We start from the raw sequence: 21,925 nt of genomic DNA on the forward strand, positions 1-21,925 counted from the left end.
TGATATTTCTATTTGGTTATGAAAACATATTTTAATTTTTTTTACTTAGAAACCAACGCAACAACAACAAGCTGCAGCAGCTGCAGCTACAACGGTTATAGAAGTCGCGAGTAATGCTAATCTTGATCGTAAGCCAGTTGATAAGTTACGTAGTCATACTGATAATGTAGCTCAAATAGATTTACTAGATCGTGGACAAACACCTGAACGTATAGAGTTTGAAAATACAGATGCCATGTCTGATGGTGAACCATCTGAAGAACATATTATAGATGAGCATGAGTGGTCTGGTCGCAACTTTTTGCCAGAATCAAATAATGACTCTGAATCAGATCTATCAAGTTCAGATGAATCTGATACCGAAAGTGATTCAGATATGTTTGAAGAGGCAAATGATTCACCTTTAGGTGCACAAACTTTACAGTTAGCAACAGACTGGATTGGCAAACAAAACTATACAGACAGTGATGATGTTGAATTTGATTATTCAAGTGATGGTTTACCTGGTGAGTATGAAGAAAAAAATGTAACAATTTTTAATATTTCAGTTGAAATTATTTCTCAATTGAATTTCTCAGTTAAAATTAAATTCTCCGACAGGATATAAATGACTTGTGAAATATGTTATAGATGAATTCATTTAGAATGACACCTGACAATACCTGTTTATATATGGCATATAGACTTTAAAGTACCTCTACTTAAAGTAATTAGAATTTCTATTATGTGACATAAAATGTAACATATATCATACTCTATATCAATGATTTATAGACGTAGACATTGAAGTAAAAGCCAGTTTTAAATGTGTGAATAAATTATTATTTTATTCTCTATGGGCTGGGCTCATTTTTTATAACAAAATAAAATCTTAATCAAACATTTAAAACAGACTTCAGCAACCATACCATACCCCACTTCGGAAATAGTGATGTCTTTTGATATACGTTAATCTGTCTTAAAGATCAGTACTGTCATAGCCATTAAATTTAATCATCTTTTTAAAGACGGAAGTAAAATAAATTATGGTTACCGAATGAATAAAAACAAAAATCAATTGTTGGTAACAAAGTTCATATTTGCTCACTCATGAGCAGCTCAGGCTCATGAATAAGAGATAATTATTACGTGAGCCTAAAATTGGCTTATGAGCGTGAGTCCAAAATCGGCTCATTCTCACGAGCATGACCTCTGCAAGTGGGCTCGCTCTTGAGCGTGAGCCATCGCATGAAAAGAGTTTCTTGCCTGCTCATGAGCTCTGAGTAGAATGAGCCGAAAGGAGCCGCTCATGGGTACGCAAATAGGAACTCTGGTTGGTAATGATCAAATTTATTTTGCTCAACTGTAGATTTAAAACAATTTTTTTTACTAATTTTGTATATTAATGTTATAAATGATACAATATATATTGTACAATAATACTAGTAATAGCATATAGCTTTTATTAAAATCAAATTTGAATATTAATGTTTTCAGATAATGATGATACGGAAGGAGAAGAATTCAAAAAGGCTCGTGAACTCCGTCGAGAAGAAGTACGCTTATTACCACTGCCTGCAAATTTGCCAACAGATACTGAAACTGAGGTGAGTTTAAATGAAATTTAACATATTTAAAACAGAAATTAATTTTAAAATATTTTTCCTTCTTTATTTTATAATTTTTTTTGCCAACAAATACAAATATTCCCATTTACTTTGCATTTTAATGGTGTTGGTTATTAAATTTTTAATATTCATTAATTAAAAATCATAAAAATATTTAGTCTAAAAATGAGAACAAAGAAAATATTGATGTAACAACTAAAGAAAATGAAAAAAGAAAATCTATTGATAATCAAATACAAGAAAGTAACGTGCGAAAACCCTCAATACATTCACTACTTCAAAAATCTGACTCTGATAAATCTTTTAAATCGGCTGCATCATCTACTAGTGTTGTTAATGCCGATCAAATTATAATTGTACCCGAAAACGCACCAAAATCTGCGACTACAATTACTACTAAAACAGATATTGAAAAATTGGAGCAAAATTCGGAACGTAAATTTAGTGCTGAAATTGAGGCGATAAGTGAAAAATTATATCGACTTAATAACGTGATGAAAATGAATAAGGATCTTGAAAGTTTAGCGAAAGAGAATTTAGTTAAAAGCGATATACTTAAGAAACTTACACTCAAAGAGAAATGGTTAGCCGAAAATGCAAGCAACTCAAATGCTTTGGCGCCCAAATCGAAATTCGATGAAAAATATCAGAAAGTAATGGAGAAATCAAATGTTAAAGTTACAGAACAACCTCCTCAAATTACAACTGAAAATATAAAGCAGGAATCAAAAAATGATATACTGAGCGTAGTACCTGATTCAAAGCAAGAACAAAACGTTTCAGTTAATGATATAAAAACCGAATATCAACCGAAATCACAAACTCCTAGTCGTAAAAATAGTGGTACAAAATTAAAATTAAGTCCACATTCTAGTCCTAATACTATAAAAAAACAAAGCGCTAATGTAAGTCGTTCAAATAGTTTTAAAAGCAATGCTTCTACAAGTCCACAAATGGCAAGAAAAAGTGAAAATCTAAGCAGAAATAATAGTCTAAAGAAAGCTAAGTCAGACAGTAAACCGCTTTTAAACTCTGATGAAATGAAAATTGAAAAAATTTTAGACACTGTAAAAAAAATAGACATCTCCAGTAGTAGTAATAAAGAAATTACAAAGGATGATAAGAAAGTATACACTGGAGCTGACAAAGATGTTGGGAAAATGTTGTATGATGCAGAAAATAAATTTTCTCCAATTCCAAGTAAACGTATGTCACATAAACTTAAAGAAATTGAAGCACAAAATTTTGCCGGTACTATGGATAATATAAAGGCACAATTAGAAATGCCAACAGTTAGTGCACAGGCAACTAGTAATATAGACCTATCGAAATATTTTCCGAACCAAAAACAAGAAAAATCAACTTCATCGGGCGTTAATAAAAATCAAAAAACTCTTAAAGATGTTGATTTGACCAAATATTTTCCTGTAAGTCCTGTAGCACAAAGACGAAGTGCCGTCGAAACTGTAGCAGATAAACTAAAGAGATCCCAAACTGAAAAATCCTTAGCTTCAAACACTACAACAAGTAACAATAGTTTAAATACAAATAAAATGACATTAAAACGTCAAGCATCGGCAGGGAAAGCAGAATTTAGCTTACACGATCATCAGCTAGATGGTGCTGTTGATATTACGATGAAAAAAAATCCAGTCAAGGTATCTTCAACCAATACTACAGCAACCACAACTAAGAAGGGTAACGTAAAAATTATAAAGAAAATTGTACCTAAGGGTACCAAAAGTAAAAAATCTATAGAGAACAATAGCATAAAGCAACAAGAAAAAGCTCTAAACAATAAATCTATCATTCCACGAGATGAGTCTGATCTAATTTTAGATGAAATTCTTACAGCAGAGAGTGAACATATGCGTTCACCAAGTTGGGAGTATCAGCATTTATTTAAAGAAGAAAAATCACCCAGTGAAGATATATCAGATAAAATTGAGCGTATATTAGAGGAAACTGGAATTGATCTCGGTATTAAAAAACAAACTAACAATAATCGAAAAAAGCTTTTAAAAACAAAATCTCTTGGTGAAAGTGAATTTGAAAAAACCTCTAATTTTTCTACCAATACAAATTCCAAAACAAAAGAAGATGGTGACAGACCAAGTGGTGTACAGAATTTATTAAAACGCTTCGAATCGATGAGTTCGGTAAAATCTAATGATGAGCAAGGTTATAAACTTCGACGCATGGATTCCAGTACGAGTAACCTAAATAAATCACGAGACTCCTTAGTATCTCGTGATTCTATTATATCTCGTGATTCTATAATATCTCGTGATTCTGATTCATTTAGTGACTTAGATCGAACAATGGAATACTTAAAATCAGAATGGCGTAATGAAGCTACGCGTTTTTTGCAAAAAAAACGTGATAAATTTTATGCTGAAAAGCAAGAAGAAGAGTTACAAGCTAAAGCTGAATTAGAAGAAAAAAAGAGATATGAACATATACCAGTACAATATCGTGAGTCTAAATTAGCAAAATTTTTTGGAATTATTGAAAAACCTAACTTGAAACGAAAATCTCCAGTGAAAAACAAATCTCCAGAAAAAAACACAACCATTAAGAAGTCAAGATCACCTAAACTCAAAAATGACAAATTAATCAATATTACTGCAGATAATAAATCAAATAAAGACTCACAGGAGAAAGTACAAAAGAATATAAATGTTATCCCAAATAAAAAAGAACTTGAAAATAAAACTATAATTTCGAATGGCGATTATATATCAAATAACAAACCAAAAAACACCAAAAAGGTTTTAACAAAAACTTCTGTTATAAATAATGAAAAAATGGAAAGTTCTGCTATGCTGGCTCCAAAGGCCCCTGCAGTAATTTATAACTCTACGGATGAACTGGCTAAAATTTGTGATGACATTAATAAATCACCGAAAGCGGAGCCTCATGAAAGTAACCTAAACATTTTAACTGAAACAAATTTAGCAAATATTTCGTGTAATAATATTATTGAATCCCAAAAGAATTCTGTTGAAGATTTGTCCAATATAACTATTACATCTTTTAACTCATCTCGACGTAGTTCATGTGCATCAGATACTTTCAAACCTCTAGAAACGAAGCATGCACCTGTAATGGATATTAAATATTTGCCTAAAACTGGTTGTGATAAATCATTAAGTAACTCCCGCCGTGGGTCGCAGGCTAGTTTAAAATCTAATCGATTATCAGATAAATCACTTGATGAAAAACTGTGTATGGCTGTAGTAGAGTTATCAAATTTGTCACACACTGATAATGATGTTGATGAATTATTTCAAAATATGATAGACGATATGAAAATTGAAGACGGTAATTCTAAATTTGAAAGTATACCTGATATTTTCTTAGACGAATGCGACTCTTTAAGCACAACAATTAGTAAAAGCCCAAGTGCAGCACCCATAACAGTTCAATTACGGGGATCTTCAGAAGATGACAGCATTGAACAACTATTTTGCGAGTTTACTGATGATATGTTAGTTAACGTAGAGTTCGATTCAAATGATGAATTGATTGAAATCACTCCAAGTGTAAAATTAGATATAGATGAAACTAATCAAAATACAATAACATCTGATAGTGGGCAAATTGAAAAATTGCATGAACCTGTCATTGCCATTGAAACTAAAACTGAACCAATTAATAACAGTACAAAACAATATTTGGCTACTTTAGAGCCACTGTTTCCAATGCGACCTCAGCGTCGACAAAAGAGTACTTCATCTTCTAGTGAAACTTCTATTCCGCTTGTACCACAGCGTATGAAAAAAAAATTAGCAAAACTCTGTCCTAATGATATGCCATCTTCAGTACAAGATCTGTTGCAAGAATTACATGCCAAAGATCAAAAGGTAGAAGAAATGTCACCCCAACCACCTAGAAGAGCTAAACAAGTTAAATTTCCACGTCTACTTGATGAAGAAGAAAATTCAACTGATGATACAGATAAAAGTTTGCGCAATTCTCAAAATCGAAGTGATTCTCAACATAAAACTGATGACAATATTGATTCGCAGAAATCCGATCATATGAAAATTAGTTTGGAAGAAGGCACTTCTTTAATTAATAGAGATAAGTCGACTAGTATTCCCAATGAATATCAGCAAATAAAAGATAATGCTTCTGAAACCTCTTCAACCCCATTAACTAAACGAGCTAAATCAACCTACAAACAATTAGAAGAGCATACTGTTAATAGTACACCATTAATTAACAAGTGCAAATTATCTGATACTCTTGATAAATCTGAAGAAATAAAAGTAAATAGTATAGAAGCCGCTCGATTAGTTACTGATAATATTAATAATATATCAGTTAACAAATCTGATAAAACTGAACAACCGAATAATAATAATATTGTTAGCACCCCATTAATTGGTACTTTGTCTGGTACACATAATAAACCTGAAGAGTTAGAGGGGAACAGTATAAATGCAACTTCATTTGTCAACAGAATTAAAGCAGCTGATAGAAACAATACTGAAAAAATTTTGAATATGAGCGACATTGAACATATTGATGAAGAATCTATTGATAAAAAAGAAGTCCCAATTAATTTAAACACTTGTATTGTATCAGAGAAGCAAGATCCGTCTACAGTTATTAATAATTATGAAATTAAGGACAACCAAAGACTTATTGAAAGAGTTACTAATGCTTCGACTATTCAAATCATGGAACCTTTAAAAGACGAACTAAATTCGGGTACTAATATAGAAACTTTCAGTAATAATAAATTAATACCCAAATCATATAGTAAAGAAAAGTCATTAGAGTGGGATATGGAAAAAATGCCGATAAGTCCAATGCCTCGTAGAAAGTTTATACTACCAGATAGAAGAGGTCCAATATTATTACTTAATAATGAAAATTTAAATAATGCTTTTAGTAATGATACTAATAAAATTAATAATGATAATAATAAAATTAAAAAAAATTCAGAACCTGATATTGTTGAACAATTAGAATTGGAACGCCGTCAGGCACTTATAAAACGTGATAAAGAATATCAAGAACTACAAAATAAAAAAATTAATAATGTTACTCAACAGAATTCAACTGTTGCGGATAAAAAGAATGAAGTAATTACAAATCTAGACTTAGTAAAAAATCAACAATATACTCAAAGTATCAAGGCTTCTAAGGAGAAAAGCAATAGTCCTGAGATTTCAAGGCGTAATTCTTCTGCATTTATAGAATTAACAGGAAGTAACGATATTCCTATGACAAAGTGTTTAAATATGAATAAAACGGAATTTGAACTTAATTCGTCCGCCGCTGATAATAAGGTGCAAGAAAAAATAGATCCGGTAACCCATGTAAATCATTCCTTAAATAGCGAAAGCATATGTAATGAGCGCACTTTAAGCACTGAACCAGAGTCAAGTAGTAAGGAAACAAATAACCATCAGCAGACACATTTCATCAAAGCTGATAGTTATGAAAAAAGCGATGAATTTTTAGATAAAAATTCAATTTGCCATTCCACACAATCGTTAAATAAAGGTGTATCTATAACAGATTCCGGTATAAATAATGATTTCAATTTATATCCATATAATAGATCGACAGAATTATTATATTCAAAAACACCCACACCAGAGAAACCTGCACGCAATATAAAACCAATTGAAACCGAAATTGATGTTAATACTCGCATGCTTTTAGATCGCAGTAAACGTTTACACAATATGAAACGCGATTTCGTAAATGATCGTGTTGTAGAACGTAATCCTTATATGAGAGACGTGCTTAAAGAGGAAAGAATTGCTGAACAGCGACGTCCATCTTATGTGACAGATGATGATGAACTACAATCTTATCGTCCTAGAAATTATACAAGAACAACAAAACCTAAATTTCCAACCTCACGTTCCATCGGCCGCCATAGTACAGGCCAACATTTTGATTACATAAGCACAGCACCAACTCATACCGATTACAACAGTACTGGTAGTAATCGACGTTTAAACGTTTTACCATCTTCAGCCAGAACAAGTTATTATCCATATGGTATAACAGCGCCACCTACAACTTCATCAACAGCCTACAATAGTACAACAGGACGCGGATCCCATTTATTTGATTATTTTAAACGAAGTCCATCGCAGCACAAGGAACGAGAACACTCCAAAGAGTCGTGCGTTATATCATAAATGACAATTTTATTATACAAATTTATCTAACATTTTTTAATTTTCTTTATACTTCTTTTTTATATACAAATACATTTGAACTTATATATATGAACTATCCAACCTAAATCAACGCTTCCACAATGCTATCCAACAACAAACTATAATTTACTGGATCCACAGACGACATCGCTTCAACTATCATCTATATTAAGCTTATATATCTATTATAACATTCTTAAATAAAATCTAATCCAACATACTATAAATATTAAATATAACTATATATATTTGCCAAATACAACGGTTAAAATAATAAAATTAATTATATAAACCTCAATCTACTCAACAACCTCCAAACGTTCGCCTTTGCCAACCAATGACATTTTTAAAAAATAAACTACGTAAAATGTAATAACCGATGAATCGTAAATTAATGCAAACTACTCGACATTATATATTAAAATTTTGTATTAAATGCATATTGTCTTATTTTAACTTCAAACGACATTATGAGTATCATAGATGATCTCTGAATGCTTAAAAGTGTGAGAGAGTGATATACCAACAATTATATTCAGTCCAAAAGAGAAGAGTTAGATTTTCAACTGGGTACGATCTCTTAAGGTAAAAGATAAATTAAATTTGTTCCGGAAATCGTGCTACTAAAATATCTTCAATACGGTAGAACTGTTTTTCAGATATCTTTCTATAAGCTTTAATGTGAAGACTTTTTAGAATTATGTAAATATTATTTTATACCATAACATTTCACTAGATCCAGAGTACAAACAATTGTTACTAGATAGATATCTGTCTGTCTTATGTTACATTAAGTTCTCTTAAAGTTTTCACTTGATTATCTTGATAGATTTCTAATAGCATATTTTTCTGTACAATACCTAAAAATATTTTTTTTTATTAATAAATTAAAGAATATAATCTCGATGGATTAATTGCATAAAATAATTTGAATATAGGAATTGTTTCTTGAAATCCTCTATAATATTTAGCCTATATATGTTTTCTATATATATGTTTTTTATATATAGTATGTTTTCTATATACTGAATAAAGTATATTATTAAGATTCAAGCATTATTCTAACATTAAAGCTTCTAGCATTTTGATGTTTCGAGTATTCGAGCACAACGAGAAATTCGAAAATATTCGAATACTATATTGTGTTCGACCATTTGCTGTTACACATATATGTATGTATAAAGCAAAACGAAAATTATATTAAACATACAGCAAATTATTTGTTCATGCAATTCGACCATCTTTGCACATTTCGAACAATATCAACGGTTCGAACATTTTTCAATACTTCGAACATTTTCGAAAAGTTCGAAAATCTTTGAAAAATCAACATAACTTTAAATTGCTTGACCGTTTTCGAATATATAGCTTTCGATTCATTTGATCTAGCTCGAAGTGCTCATAATACGTTCACATGTTGAAGAACTAGTGGATTACTATCGAAAAGATATATGAAGATCTCTATGAATTCCATAAATATGAATTAATTTTTCTCTTTTTTGCTCCAAAAATTGTATCAGTTCTACAGTATTGAAAAGTAAACTGTTTTATAGCTAAAATAAAATAATAATAATAATGCGCTAATATATATGAAGGTATTAACACAAATTATTGATATGAGCCAAACAAAATAACGTTTTTTATGTTGAGCCTTTCTAATATTTAAACTGCTACGTGACACGTCCTGTTAAATATTTTATTCGTTCATTCGTTCTATTAACATAAAAATTATGAAGCCTTTTTGGATCGTACCTCAAAGGATATCGTTCAAACTAAAAATTTTTTACTTTACATTCTGCATGTATTTTTTGCCTTTTAAAAGAATTATGTTCGAAGAAATAAAATGTTTTGTTTTGTTTTCGTTTGCTTTCATCAACATTTAATGCAATTGCATTTTATTTTGAAATAATTAAATAAGAAAAAAAATTAATAAATGTTTAAATATTACTTTATAGGTTCAAACGGAGTCAGACACAACATCACCCAATGAAGCTGAACTCAATTCTGCTACTGAAATATCCACAGACTCAGAGTTTGAAAACGATGAAGTTATTCGAGAAGCACCAAAAATTCTTATAGATGATACACACATAAAAAAACCAACAAAAGTGAAGGTAAGTGCATATACATTAATCTCATAAATAAATTTATAAATATAAATTCATTAATTTAAGATAAAATCAGCTGTAATAACTACTTCAACAAGCAATAAACACAATATAAGAGAAGGTAGCTATTTAGCAAAATATCAAACACAACATCAACCGCCACAGCCACAATTTAAGCCCCTAGTTCAAGTAGATCCAACACTTCTAAATAGTAATCGTGCACCATTACAAAACCCCCGTCCAGGTGATTATTTACTTAATAAAACTGCCAGTACTGAAGGTATTGCATCCAAAAAGAGCTTAGAACTAAAGAAGCGTTATTTACTTGGCGAGGCAGTAAGTGGTAATAAAATACAAAAGTCAGGTTCGACCTCAGTACTAGATTCAAAAATACGTAGTTTTCAATCAAATATATCGGAATGCCAAAAACTACTAAATCCTAGCAGTGATGTAAGTCCAAGTATGAAGACATTTTTAGACCGGACAAAATTGGGAGAAAATAATAAAAATGAAATATTACGTTCAGCTACTAGTAACATTTTGAATGAGCTTCGTGTAGCGATTACTATACAAAAAGCCTCTTCCACCACTTCTACAGACAACGAAAAGGAAAATGTTTACGTTAATAGCAAAAATGAGCTCAACAAAGGTATGGAGTATTCAGAAAGTATAAACTCAACACTGCTTGAATCAATAAGCAAAAAAACCCCAACAACACCAACAGTTAATACTCAAACAATAATTGAAACAATTGATTTGGTTACCCCAGAAAAAGAAATAAAAGCAATTATCGATTTAACCGCAATTGAATCGCCCAAAAAGATTAATAAAGAACTTGCTGATATTAAATCGGTTTCACAAAATGGAAATATTATCCCTGTGCTCACTGCCACTGACACCAATAAAATTATTGATTTAACCGTTAGTTCGCCAGAGAAATGTGATAATATAATTATAGCAGATGCAAAACCCGATATATCAAAAGATGTAAAAGAACACATACCCGATTTATTAGGTCACATAGAACACGAAGTTAACGCTGATAAACAGTTTAAGCGAATTTCCAACGCAATTGCAGAAGATCAACAAAATTTGCTGAATAATTCAGACGATGAAGAAAAGCGAGATTCACCAGAGAAACAAGAGGAACACTATGAAAACGATACCTTACAAATTGAAGTACCTACTATACCCTGGCATACTCGTAAAAATCTGCTCTCCTCCACTACTGCTTCTAGTTGCACTTCAAACTCATCTAGCTTAGAAGATATTCAACATTATATATTGGAATCTACAACTAGTCCAGATACGCAAACTGGTAGTCATCAAGTGCCACGAGTTGAAATTCATGATGTAACCGGAACACTTATGCAAACTGATAATTTAATGTTAGCTGATAATAAATATGAAGATGACAGTTTAAATTGTAAATACACAAATAACAGTGAAAGTATTATAGTGCCAGAGATACCTGCAGTAAAAACTACCGTTGTGGAAGATGATGCAGAACTAGATGTAGAACCTGTTACTGCTACACCTGAACCAGCTGAGTGTACTATTATAGAAGCAAAAGAACAAGCACCGCCTTTACCAGAACAAGGTCCCCCATTACCTGAAAAGGGACCACCCAAAATAAAACCAGCAAACCTAAAATTTGATACCAAAAATGAAAATAAAGTTGAAAGTTTGAAAAATTTACCTCTGGTTGTTGAGCAATTTGCAGAGCATACGAAAGTCATCAAACCACTTACATTGAACCTAAGTAAAAGTCAAAAAACGCCCACCACACCAACTGCTAATCTCTGTACGCCTACTTCTCCTTTAATAGATAATGATAAAACTCCTACGGCAGATTTGTTATCAAAAGGTTCCGATTCGGAAACAGAACCGACTGGTACGGGCCATGCGCTAACTGAAACGGAGTTGTCTGATTGGACAGCAGATGATTGCATATCTGAGAACTTTATTGATATGGAATTCGTGCTGAATTCAAATAAAGGTACAATTAAACGTAACAAAAAAGGCAAAAGAAAATCAAATACGACTAAATTGCCAACAACAAGTGAAGTTATGTTTGAAGTAGCTAAAACAGCACCTGTTGCTGAATTTGAGGGCATACTCAAGTCTATCGATATTGATGATATTGAATTCATGGACACAGGTTCGGAGAGTTCATGCGCGGAAGCTTATTCAGCTACAAACACAGCACTTTTACGCAATCGTGGGTATATTGAATTTATTGAAACTACTCCGCAACAAACACCAAGTCACAAACTCAACAGTTATTCACAACAGTTAAGTAGTGATAAATATGGCGCAATCACAACGAAACGTGATGAAAAGCTTGGTATTGATTACATTGAGCAAGGCGCTTATATAATGCAAACTGAGGATAACTCTCAAGATATGCTTAAGACTCCAGTTAATGAACATCCATCGCAACAAATAGCTACAATATTAAATGATAAGGCATTAACTCAATCTGTTTCTATTATGACACAATCTTTAACTGACTCAAGTACATTGAATGATCTTGACGATGACAGTCTTTGTATAGTTACTCCTAACTCTCAAGCACAACTTTCATCTGTGACAGCGAAAACAACAACAGAGGAAAGTGATGCACTCACTGTCGTTACTAGTCCTATTGATTCTTCTTCTCCAAAAATGCATGAACCAACAGCTGCGCAACGTATAGCAGGCAAGAGTCCGGAAACTGGTGGAGGTTCAACACCAAGCAGTTCTGAAAAACAACCTAAGACATCACAATCAACTTGCACACCCTCTAGCACATCGAACACAATGTCAAGTAAACCTACGCCATCACGCCAATCATCACAAGAAAACTCCGCACTAGTTCACAGTAATGGTTCAGCTGCGGGTGTGAAAAATGCACAAAGTAAACTTTCGGATGAGCTTTCCTATGAATATGTGCGTGCACTACAACAAAAAATTACACAAATTAGTACAGCAAGAGATTCGTTAGAGTCTCGAAAACAACGAAGAAAAAGTTCCAAAGGTGAAGCACCTGTCCTAGCAATTTCTAAAAATTCGCAACAAACTGTGATAGAACCGACACCGCCAAACAGACTACAGCAAAATTTAGACGATTCTCAGACTACAACAATGACAACACCTGCAATCGGCACAACACATGTAAACAGGGTACCTGAAATACCAACATTAACACGAAAGCTGGAGGAAATAACCAAAGAACGCACTAAACAAAAGGACCTGATACATGACTTAGTCATGGATAAACTACAGTCGAAAAAACAATTAAATGCTGAGAAACGTTTACATCGCAGTCGTCAGCGCAATATGCTCACAAGCGGCTATGGCAGCGGATCAAGTTTAAGTCCTACACCGAAAATAGAAGCAGCAAAATCGACAGATGACAACAATTGCACAAACAAAGCGCATTACCATGTATCAACGGCAGCAAGTAATGCAGATAATCGCACAAACTCTCAGCGCATACTTACCGCGACTAGCACTGCCTTCAAAGAAAATACTCCTATACAAACCTCAGCAACATATGTTTCGGCATACAACACTGGTGGTATTATGACTACTAATCGATCAAATGCCTATAAACAAAGACCTATTAGTGAGCACATACATGGAGAAAAATTAGATGCCTTAGAACGGTATAAGCTGAATAAAACACCTTCATTTACATATAGTAGCAGCAACAATAAGCATAACACCACAGAACTCCCAACAGCTGAAGATATTAAATATCCTATACCAATTGCACCGGTTAGACAAAATCGTGGACGCAATGCAGCAGTCACAACACCAACTGTTGAAAATCCATTAACAACATCAACAGAAAATCTGCGTAGTGAAGCACGTGCTCGAGCTCGACTAAAATCAAACACTGAGCTAGGTTTGAGTCCTGAAGAGAAAATGCAATTATTACGTAAACGTTTACAAGTGGAACACTTAAATGTTAAGCAAAATTCGGTAACAGCTGTAACTGACAGTGTAAGCAATTCAACGGACTCTAAAACTGGCAATCAAATGCATACAAAACCAAAGGCAAACGTAGAACACGATCTAAGTGCACGTGATCGTAAGATGAGTACATCGAAAAGTGTGAATGATTTAGTCTTTATAGCTAATCATCAACAGAATGCCAGAACAGAAGATCATTTAACTGCAACAGTAGCGAATTCAGCAGATTTCACTTCGGATCCAAATATATTGCTCTCCTCTACGAGTGCACAAGCTAACACAAAAACAAAATCAAGTAGGCGTCCAAAAGATCCAGAACGAAGAAAAAGTCTTATACAATCGTTGTCTAGTTTCTTCCATAAGAGTTCTTCGTCCTCCTCCAGTCACAATAATAAAGATAAGAAAGAACAAAATAATACTACTGCTAGTGCGACCAACTCTGCACCGGCAGAGCGTCCAAATACTAGCGGCAGCAGCACTACTGCGTCTGGTAGTACCGATGGTATGTTCAGTCGTTTCCGCATTTCACCCAAATCAAAGGAAAAATCTAGGGTGAGTAGTTTACTTAATTCTTATGGGTAGATTTATTTTTATGTTATTCTGTATATATATATATGTAATTATATATATTTATTTTGAATTACTTGTTTTGGTGTTTGTTTAAGTGTAGTTTTTGTTAAATCATTTCTGCTGCAAAAAATATTAAATTCTGCAGTAAATTGTAAAAAAAAAAAAAATCTGAAAAAAAAATATTTTGTATTTTTTCCGAGTCAAAAAAAAAAAATTATAATAGTTTCATATTTAAAAAAAAAATCATTTATTTTCATGTTTTTTAATTACATAATGCATGCTTTTTAAATAATCTCATTATTGTGAAGTAACTAAATATATAAAAATCTGTACATATTTCTAACTTTTGCAGTCATTTTCCGATGTCAGGATTTTGGGTTTTGGTGTAAGATTAATTTTTTTAATGTAATTTTGTACTGTGAAACAAATTATTTGTATATTCACTGCTTCCATTTTCCAACGTTTTTGTGCATAATTTTTTTTTTTTTTAATATATTTATATCTTTAATATTTAATATATTTAATATTTCGACGCACTTAATTCCCATTTGCTTATTTTAATATTTATTTTGAAGCAAAAAAAAAGTTGGTTTTGGTTTTTTTTTTTTTGTTGTTTATTAAAGTTGTCGACAATTGGTAGATAAAAAAAATTTTAAATCATTCACAGACATTCAAGAAATAAATTTGTTTTTCGATATTGAAACTATATTGTTGAGAAGCTTACAAGAAAAATTTTTTTAGCACAACTTTTCCCTAGTTTGATTTTTGTTGTCTTTTTCATTAGTAATTAATAACATTTAAACAGTTCAGTAAAATCAGTAAAATATTTCATAAAGTAGTTAATCATATAAATTTGTAGTCCATTTTAATAAATTGAGATCTTAAAATATTTTAAACTACTTAAAAACAACAAGAACGTCCAAAAACGACATTAGGATATTATTTCTCTTCCATATAGAAAACATCAATACTTTAAAATTATAATAATTAATAATAATTATTTTGCTAATTTGTATATTTTTAAAATTATAGTTAGAACTCTTATGCAGCTTTAACTTTTTATTTTTCTCATTAAAAAAAATTTTTTTAAGTATATTGTACACATATTCAATTTTTGGTGCACAATAGCCTTGCTCTCCATAAGTATTTCATCGTTTTTAGTGAAATTTTGCACAAGCTGCTTATAATATTTTTTTCAACACACTTAATTTTTTTTTAAATTAATTATATATTATTTTCTTAATATTTTATAACAGCACCGTTTTTGCCTAAATGTTTGTGTTGTCCATATATGTTAATTAAAAGTATTTTAATCCCAAATATAATACTCACCACGTTTTTTTTATACACCACAATATTATATAGTTTTTTATTTTTTTTTTTACCTTTTTACAGAAAAAATAATTTAGTTTATGATTTGAGTAACGATTTATCTGCGATATGTATGAATTTTTAAACGTTCATATGCATTCGAGTATTTAGCGAAAATAATTAAATATATTTGTTATGTTAAATAAATAAATAATTCTTAATTATTATTTAATTATAATTTAATAATTGTTATTGTGATTTACAAAGAACAACGAATGTTTGTACCAATATGTGAACCATTAGTCGGCAACTTTTTGTTTTGTATTGTTTTATTTTTAATTATTTAATTGTTTATAGCAAAATATTTCTTTAAATTTTTATTAATTTCTTTCATAATAAAATATATACATATGTGTTATACAAAAAAAAAAATAATAAATGTAGTTTTTTTGGTGTGGCCTTCTAAGAATTCTATCTGTTATTAAAAAATATTTGCAAATATACATATGTATATGTGTAAATATACATATATATATACATATATATAGAAAATGTTATATAAATATTTTTTTTATTCCATCTGTTAAAACTAGAGAAGCATGAATATAGATTTCCGATTTAAGAATTATTCATTTTAAAAGTGTTTAATAAAAATGTGATTCTACTATTTTCTACAAACAAGAGTTAATATTGAAAATATGATTAATATGACTATACGTATACCTATAAAATACAATTAATATAAATAAAACAATTTATATTTATATTAATATTTATCAAACATTTTTTATACGCAATTTATTACAGTTTAGTATACGCTCGGTATTCTAGAAACAATTAAAAAATATATTTTTTATTTATAATGTGTCTGGCTTTTATGAATAATTAAAAATATATTAAAACTTAATTATTTTACACCTGGTTTATGATTTCGTTCTAATATAACACAACAAGTGAATTTTTTAATAAATTTTCACAGCAAATTAATAAAAATCCAGAAAAATGTGCGAACAAAAAAGTAAAGTACGGCTTTGGGTCAATTGGCTAATGAACGCTGACTCTGAGCTTTAATATGGCAGGGCACGAGTTTAATCCCTGGTACTTGCAGTCTTGAAAAATTATTTACAAATTAAATACAAGAATTATTTCCAAGACCACTGTTGATAGGTATTTGGCAATACTCGAAACAACTGTATGGTCAGCCATAAACTCAATAAATTAATATAATATAAAAATAATTTTTGTTGTTGTAGTTCACTATTTTTCAAAAAACCTTTTTTTAAAAGTATAATATAATAATTTTTTAATATTTTTTATTGGATTTATATTACTTACCAATGTCTTGAATTTTTTACTTTCTTTACCATTTTGTGGTATTTTAATAATCGTATGCTAAAGAAATGAAATATCATACAATATAAATTCAATATATCCAATTAAATATATAAAATTATAATTTCATACTGTGATTTAAAAACTTATTCAGAAGACCCAAATACTGTTTAGTGTTATGAACTTATATTCGAATGCTGTTTAAGAAAGGTGTTATTATATATAGACATCAATTTTTAAAAAAAACTTATTTCAGTTTTATTAAAAAAAACTCCTTAAAGAGAATTTATAAAATCTTTTGAGTATTATTATGCCATAAAAAATATATAAAACAATTTGGATTACCTTTAACGATTTGGAAAAAAATAATACAATCTATATATATATCTGACTTGTCCAATAAGATATTGATGTATTTTGAGCTCTCCTATAACAAAGGAACTATTAAATTTAGATTTAGATTCAAATAAATAAATAAATACCTAAAATTATGTAAACTTACTTAAGTCGTACACCTTTTAATAATATCTTCAACTGATATCAATAACAGCTCAGGGGCTTCTATGTGACTTTTACTGTCAGGGAAAGAATTCTATTCATACTGGTATTTTATAAATAATTTATATTAGATGAACTGTAAATTCTGCGTTTCCTTCCAAATCTTCACTTTATTTTTTAGTCTATTTTTATACTAGAACAAGTAAAATAAAATTAGTGCAATTATTTCTGGTAAGGTGTCTCACATTTGTATCTCTCCATACTTTTACAATATTTAAGTTATTTTTAAAAATATCCTTTCCTATACTATTTGTATTCATTTACTCCATTTAGAGTATATGCAAGATAGTGCTAGAATATCGAGCGTTCATTTAATGACTTTATTGTGTAAAATAATCACAAATTATGGATGATTTCGTAAATAAATATATTTTTTTTATATTATAATTTGAAACTAAAAATCCTTAAAATGAAAATTTCTTACATATATGTTAATTTTTTTTCTAATGCTGCCACGCTGCACAATGCTCTTCCTCCCAACTACACACATATTTTTTTACACTTTAAAACATATTCATTTATAACTTTCTCTTCAAAACACACTTTTTTTATAATACACTCTTTAAATTTTATTTAATAAAAATATTTTCAAAATTTATTTCGCCAAAAAACTAATCATTTTTTGCATTACAAAAAAAAAAACTCAATAAAAAAATTTACAAATATTAAAACATAAAATAAATCAGGATAAGGACGGATTTATAAGGAATACTGTGCCAACAACAACTTCATTATCAACCAGAACTACACCAACAAAAACCATTGCAACGAAGTTGCCACATGAACGCAGTAACTCACAAGAATGCATCCATCATAAGGCAACAACATACACCCGAAACAATCATAGCCACCAAAACAGTAACAGTAACAATAACATTAACAACAAACACAACAAGAAACTGTCACCAAGTGCAACGTTTTCATCATCCAGTCCGCAGTTATACTTTGCAAATAATAAATTAAATTGTGCATCATCAATTCATCAAAACGCCGAAGATCAAATACCGCCTCCGATTCCGCCGCTACCACTTCACTACCAGAGATCAGATGGTTTGTTGCATATTTTTTGTTAATCATAATTAATTTCTGTTTAATGTTAATCATAAAAATATTTTATATTTTTTATTAATATTTAAATAAATTAAATAAAATAAAATGCGATAAAGATGAATAAACTAATTGTACTGTACTTAATATATAATTTAGATGAGAGCTACGCTACCGAGACGCGAGAGCATAAAAAGCAACGTGCCATATCTAAGGCTGTACGACAAGCTGAACTTAAGCGATTAAGAATCGCTCAAGAAATTCAGCGAGAACAGGAAGAAATTGAAGTACAGCTAAAAGAACTGGAAGCACGTGGAGTACTCATTGAGAAGGCTCTACGTGGCGAAGAACAACAAAATTTAGAAAAGTAAGTAGCATCGTATGTTTAATTATATATTAATAAATTAATTAAAAATTATTTATTCTTTAATCAATTGAGTAAATTTTAAGTAAGACCTTATAACAGTCATTCAATCTACATAGTATTAACTGTAAGAAGTACATTATAATATTTTGACTAAATATTTAAAAAACCTATAATAAAATCCATTGTACAATTCAAAAGTAAGACTTCACAAACGTAAACTTCAAAACATCATGAAAGCAAAACAATTACAAAAAATTAAAAAATAAAATTTATAATTATTTTTATACTAAAATAAAAATAAGTAACGATAAATTTATAATAGGTCTGTTCCACGAGCTACTCGTAATAACTATGAGTAACACTGTGTATAAACAAGTACGTTTCACCAACAAGTTTTCGAGTAAATGAGACCATCTGAGAGAGCGTAACATCCCTGTCGCAATTTGAAAATACTACACAGACGTTACTCGTACTTTTTATTTCAAGTACAATTTGAGTTGATGTGTGAATCAGCTGTTTTTGTTTGAATTTAAATTTTTGTATTGTTTATTTGCACGGTACTGGTGTTCCCACCAGACTTTACACAAAGCTGTTCCATGAAAATCTATGTAAAAAGCGTAATTTAGCACTTTATTTGTGTTAAGCTCTCAGTTTGTACTTTACTTTTGTTTTACTACGAGTAGCTGGTGGAACAGACCTAGTTTGTACTTTAAACTAAATTCACAATTGTTTAAGTATAAATTATGGTACTACAAAGTGTGCTTCTTTTTCGTTTCCATTATTTGAAATTCTTATTAGAAAAAAAACCAAACATAATAAATCTACTCAGCTTTTTTTCTACTTATTTACATTCTTACTGTTGCATAAACATATACAATAAAAACAGTAATAGAAGTAATTTTCGAAATCTTCAATTCAGTTAAATAATTCTTGCAGAGTATCAAAAAGCGAGTTACTTTACTGTGCTATATAGACGAACATATGTTGAAAAAGATGAAAGACAAGTGGCATTAAGTATCTTATCAAACTTTACGATCATTTACAAACAGACGTTTGATGAATAATAAAGCAAATTTGATTTGTCTCTCGATTCAATAAATAATAGAACGTTAGATACTTTCGTAATAAGTACTTATTTATATGTACTAAATGCCACTTAACCGCATTAAGACAACAAACAAAAATCAAAAGAAAAGTGCCAGTTAACAGCACTTAAAAAGCAAAAAAATAATAAAATTATTTGGAATATTTACTTACAAATAAAATGAAGAACAAACAAAATGCCACTAAACCGTGCTAAGACAACAAACAAAAATGAAATGAAAAGTGCCAGTTAACAGCACTTGAAAAGCAAAAATAAAAAAATTTTTCAAGAACAAATTCTGTAGAAAACCTTTAAACCAACGTTTTCAATTTTGAAAGCAAAGAAAATAAAAGTGGTAAATAAAAATAAATATGCAGATATTGTGATATTGTATAATATTGTCTCTCTATCTCTTCTTAAAGATACAATTAGATAATTATGTTTTCATTAGCAAAAATTATAATAACGATTTTATTATAGTTTTTTAAACAAAGAAGTTCTATTAGATGTAGTGTTCTTATTTGTACTAATGCACTGCATTTTATAATGAGTCTTACCACAAATATTTATTCATTTTTATATATGCATTACTAATTTAAAACATTAACATACAAACATATTTATATACATATTTTTTTTATATAGTTTGGAAGCTTCAAATAACATTGGCAATAGTGATGAAAAATTATTAAAAGAATTACTAGAAATATGGCGAAATGTTACTCAATTAAAGTAAATATATTAATAATAATATAGATTTATATATATTATATATTAATACTTTTTTATGTTTATATATAGACGTCGTGATGAAGAACTTGGAATAAGACAACAAGAACTACAACTGGAACATAGACATGCACAATTGAAAGAGGAACTTAATTCGCGTTTATCAAATTGCAGTGAGTATTATAAATTGCAAATATAATTCCAAGAATCATTGGATCAAAATATAGAGTCTTTCGTTTTAAAGTCAACAAATCTTTTGCTAGTTAATCTAGTTGTTAGCTAATCTAGTTGCTGTTTTCTTTTACTAATAAAACTATTATTCATAGAAATGATGATATAGAACCACATTTTTCAAATTTCTATGAAATGATCATTAAAATATAAATAATTTAATTTTATATGTTGGAAACCATTTTCAATTGTTATTGAATATCACATTATGTTATTAGGTAAACAAAAATTGAATGTCTCAATTGAAAATAAAAATAAATAACGATGATCAAGAATGATTTATAGGAAATGATATTCTTCGTATTCACATAAATAAAATGCAGATATGTTATTTATACTAAAGAATATAATATAATATATAATATAATATAATATAATATTAATATAATATATAATATTATAATAATATATAATATAATATATAATATTATAATAATATATAATATAATATATAATATTATAATAATATATAATATAATATATAATATTATAATAATATATAATATAATATATAATATTATAATAATATATAATATAATATATAATATTATAATAATATATAATATAATATATAATATTATAATAATATATAATATAATATATAATATTATAATAATATATAATATAATATATAATATTATAATAATATATAATATAATATATAATATTATAATAATATATAATATAATATATAATATTATAATAATATATAATATAATATATAATATTTTAATAATAGATAACATTATATTATTATAATAATATTATAACATATATTATAATAATATAAAATATTATAATATTATTATAATATATAATATTATAATAAT

The 21,925-nt window shown here is 29.2% G+C and overlaps 1 protein-coding gene across 11 annotated transcripts in view; it reads left to right on the forward strand.

Moving 5' to 3' along the window:
* LOC119678548 (F-actin-monooxygenase Mical) overlaps positions 1-21,088 on the forward strand; it is an 84,858-nt gene extending 63,770 nt beyond the window's left edge. For 4 of the 11 annotated variants that reach the window (XM_038090427.1, XM_038090426.1, XM_038090432.1 and 1 more), the window contains 9 exons: positions 50-506; positions 1,477-1,586; positions 9,754-9,912; positions 9,973-14,418; positions 14,789-14,821; positions 18,324-18,687; positions 18,844-19,051; positions 20,781-20,867; positions 20,937-21,088. In XM_038090427.1, the coding sequence (XP_037946355.1) occupies positions 50-506; positions 1,477-1,586; positions 9,754-9,912; positions 9,973-14,418; positions 14,789-14,821; positions 18,324-18,687; positions 18,844-19,051; positions 20,781-20,867; positions 20,937-21,063 (5,991 nt within the window). In that variant the 3' untranslated portion in view covers positions 21,064-21,088. Of the gene's footprint in view, positions 1-49; positions 507-1,476; positions 1,587-9,753; positions 9,913-9,972; positions 14,419-14,788; positions 14,822-15,831; positions 15,939-18,323; positions 18,688-18,843; positions 19,052-20,780; positions 20,868-20,936 lie in introns of those variants that run through there. The other 7 variants (XM_038090429.1, XM_038090430.1, XM_038090431.1 and 4 more) reach the window with 7 other exon arrangements.
* Positions 21,089-21,925: the final 837 nt, after the last annotated feature.

This window comes from Teleopsis dalmanni, chromosome 2 (assembly GCF_002237135.1).
Source record: "Teleopsis dalmanni isolate 2A chromosome 2, ASM223713v2, whole genome shotgun sequence".
Lineage (NCBI taxonomy): Eukaryota > Metazoa > Arthropoda > Insecta > Diptera > Diopsidae > Teleopsis > Teleopsis dalmanni.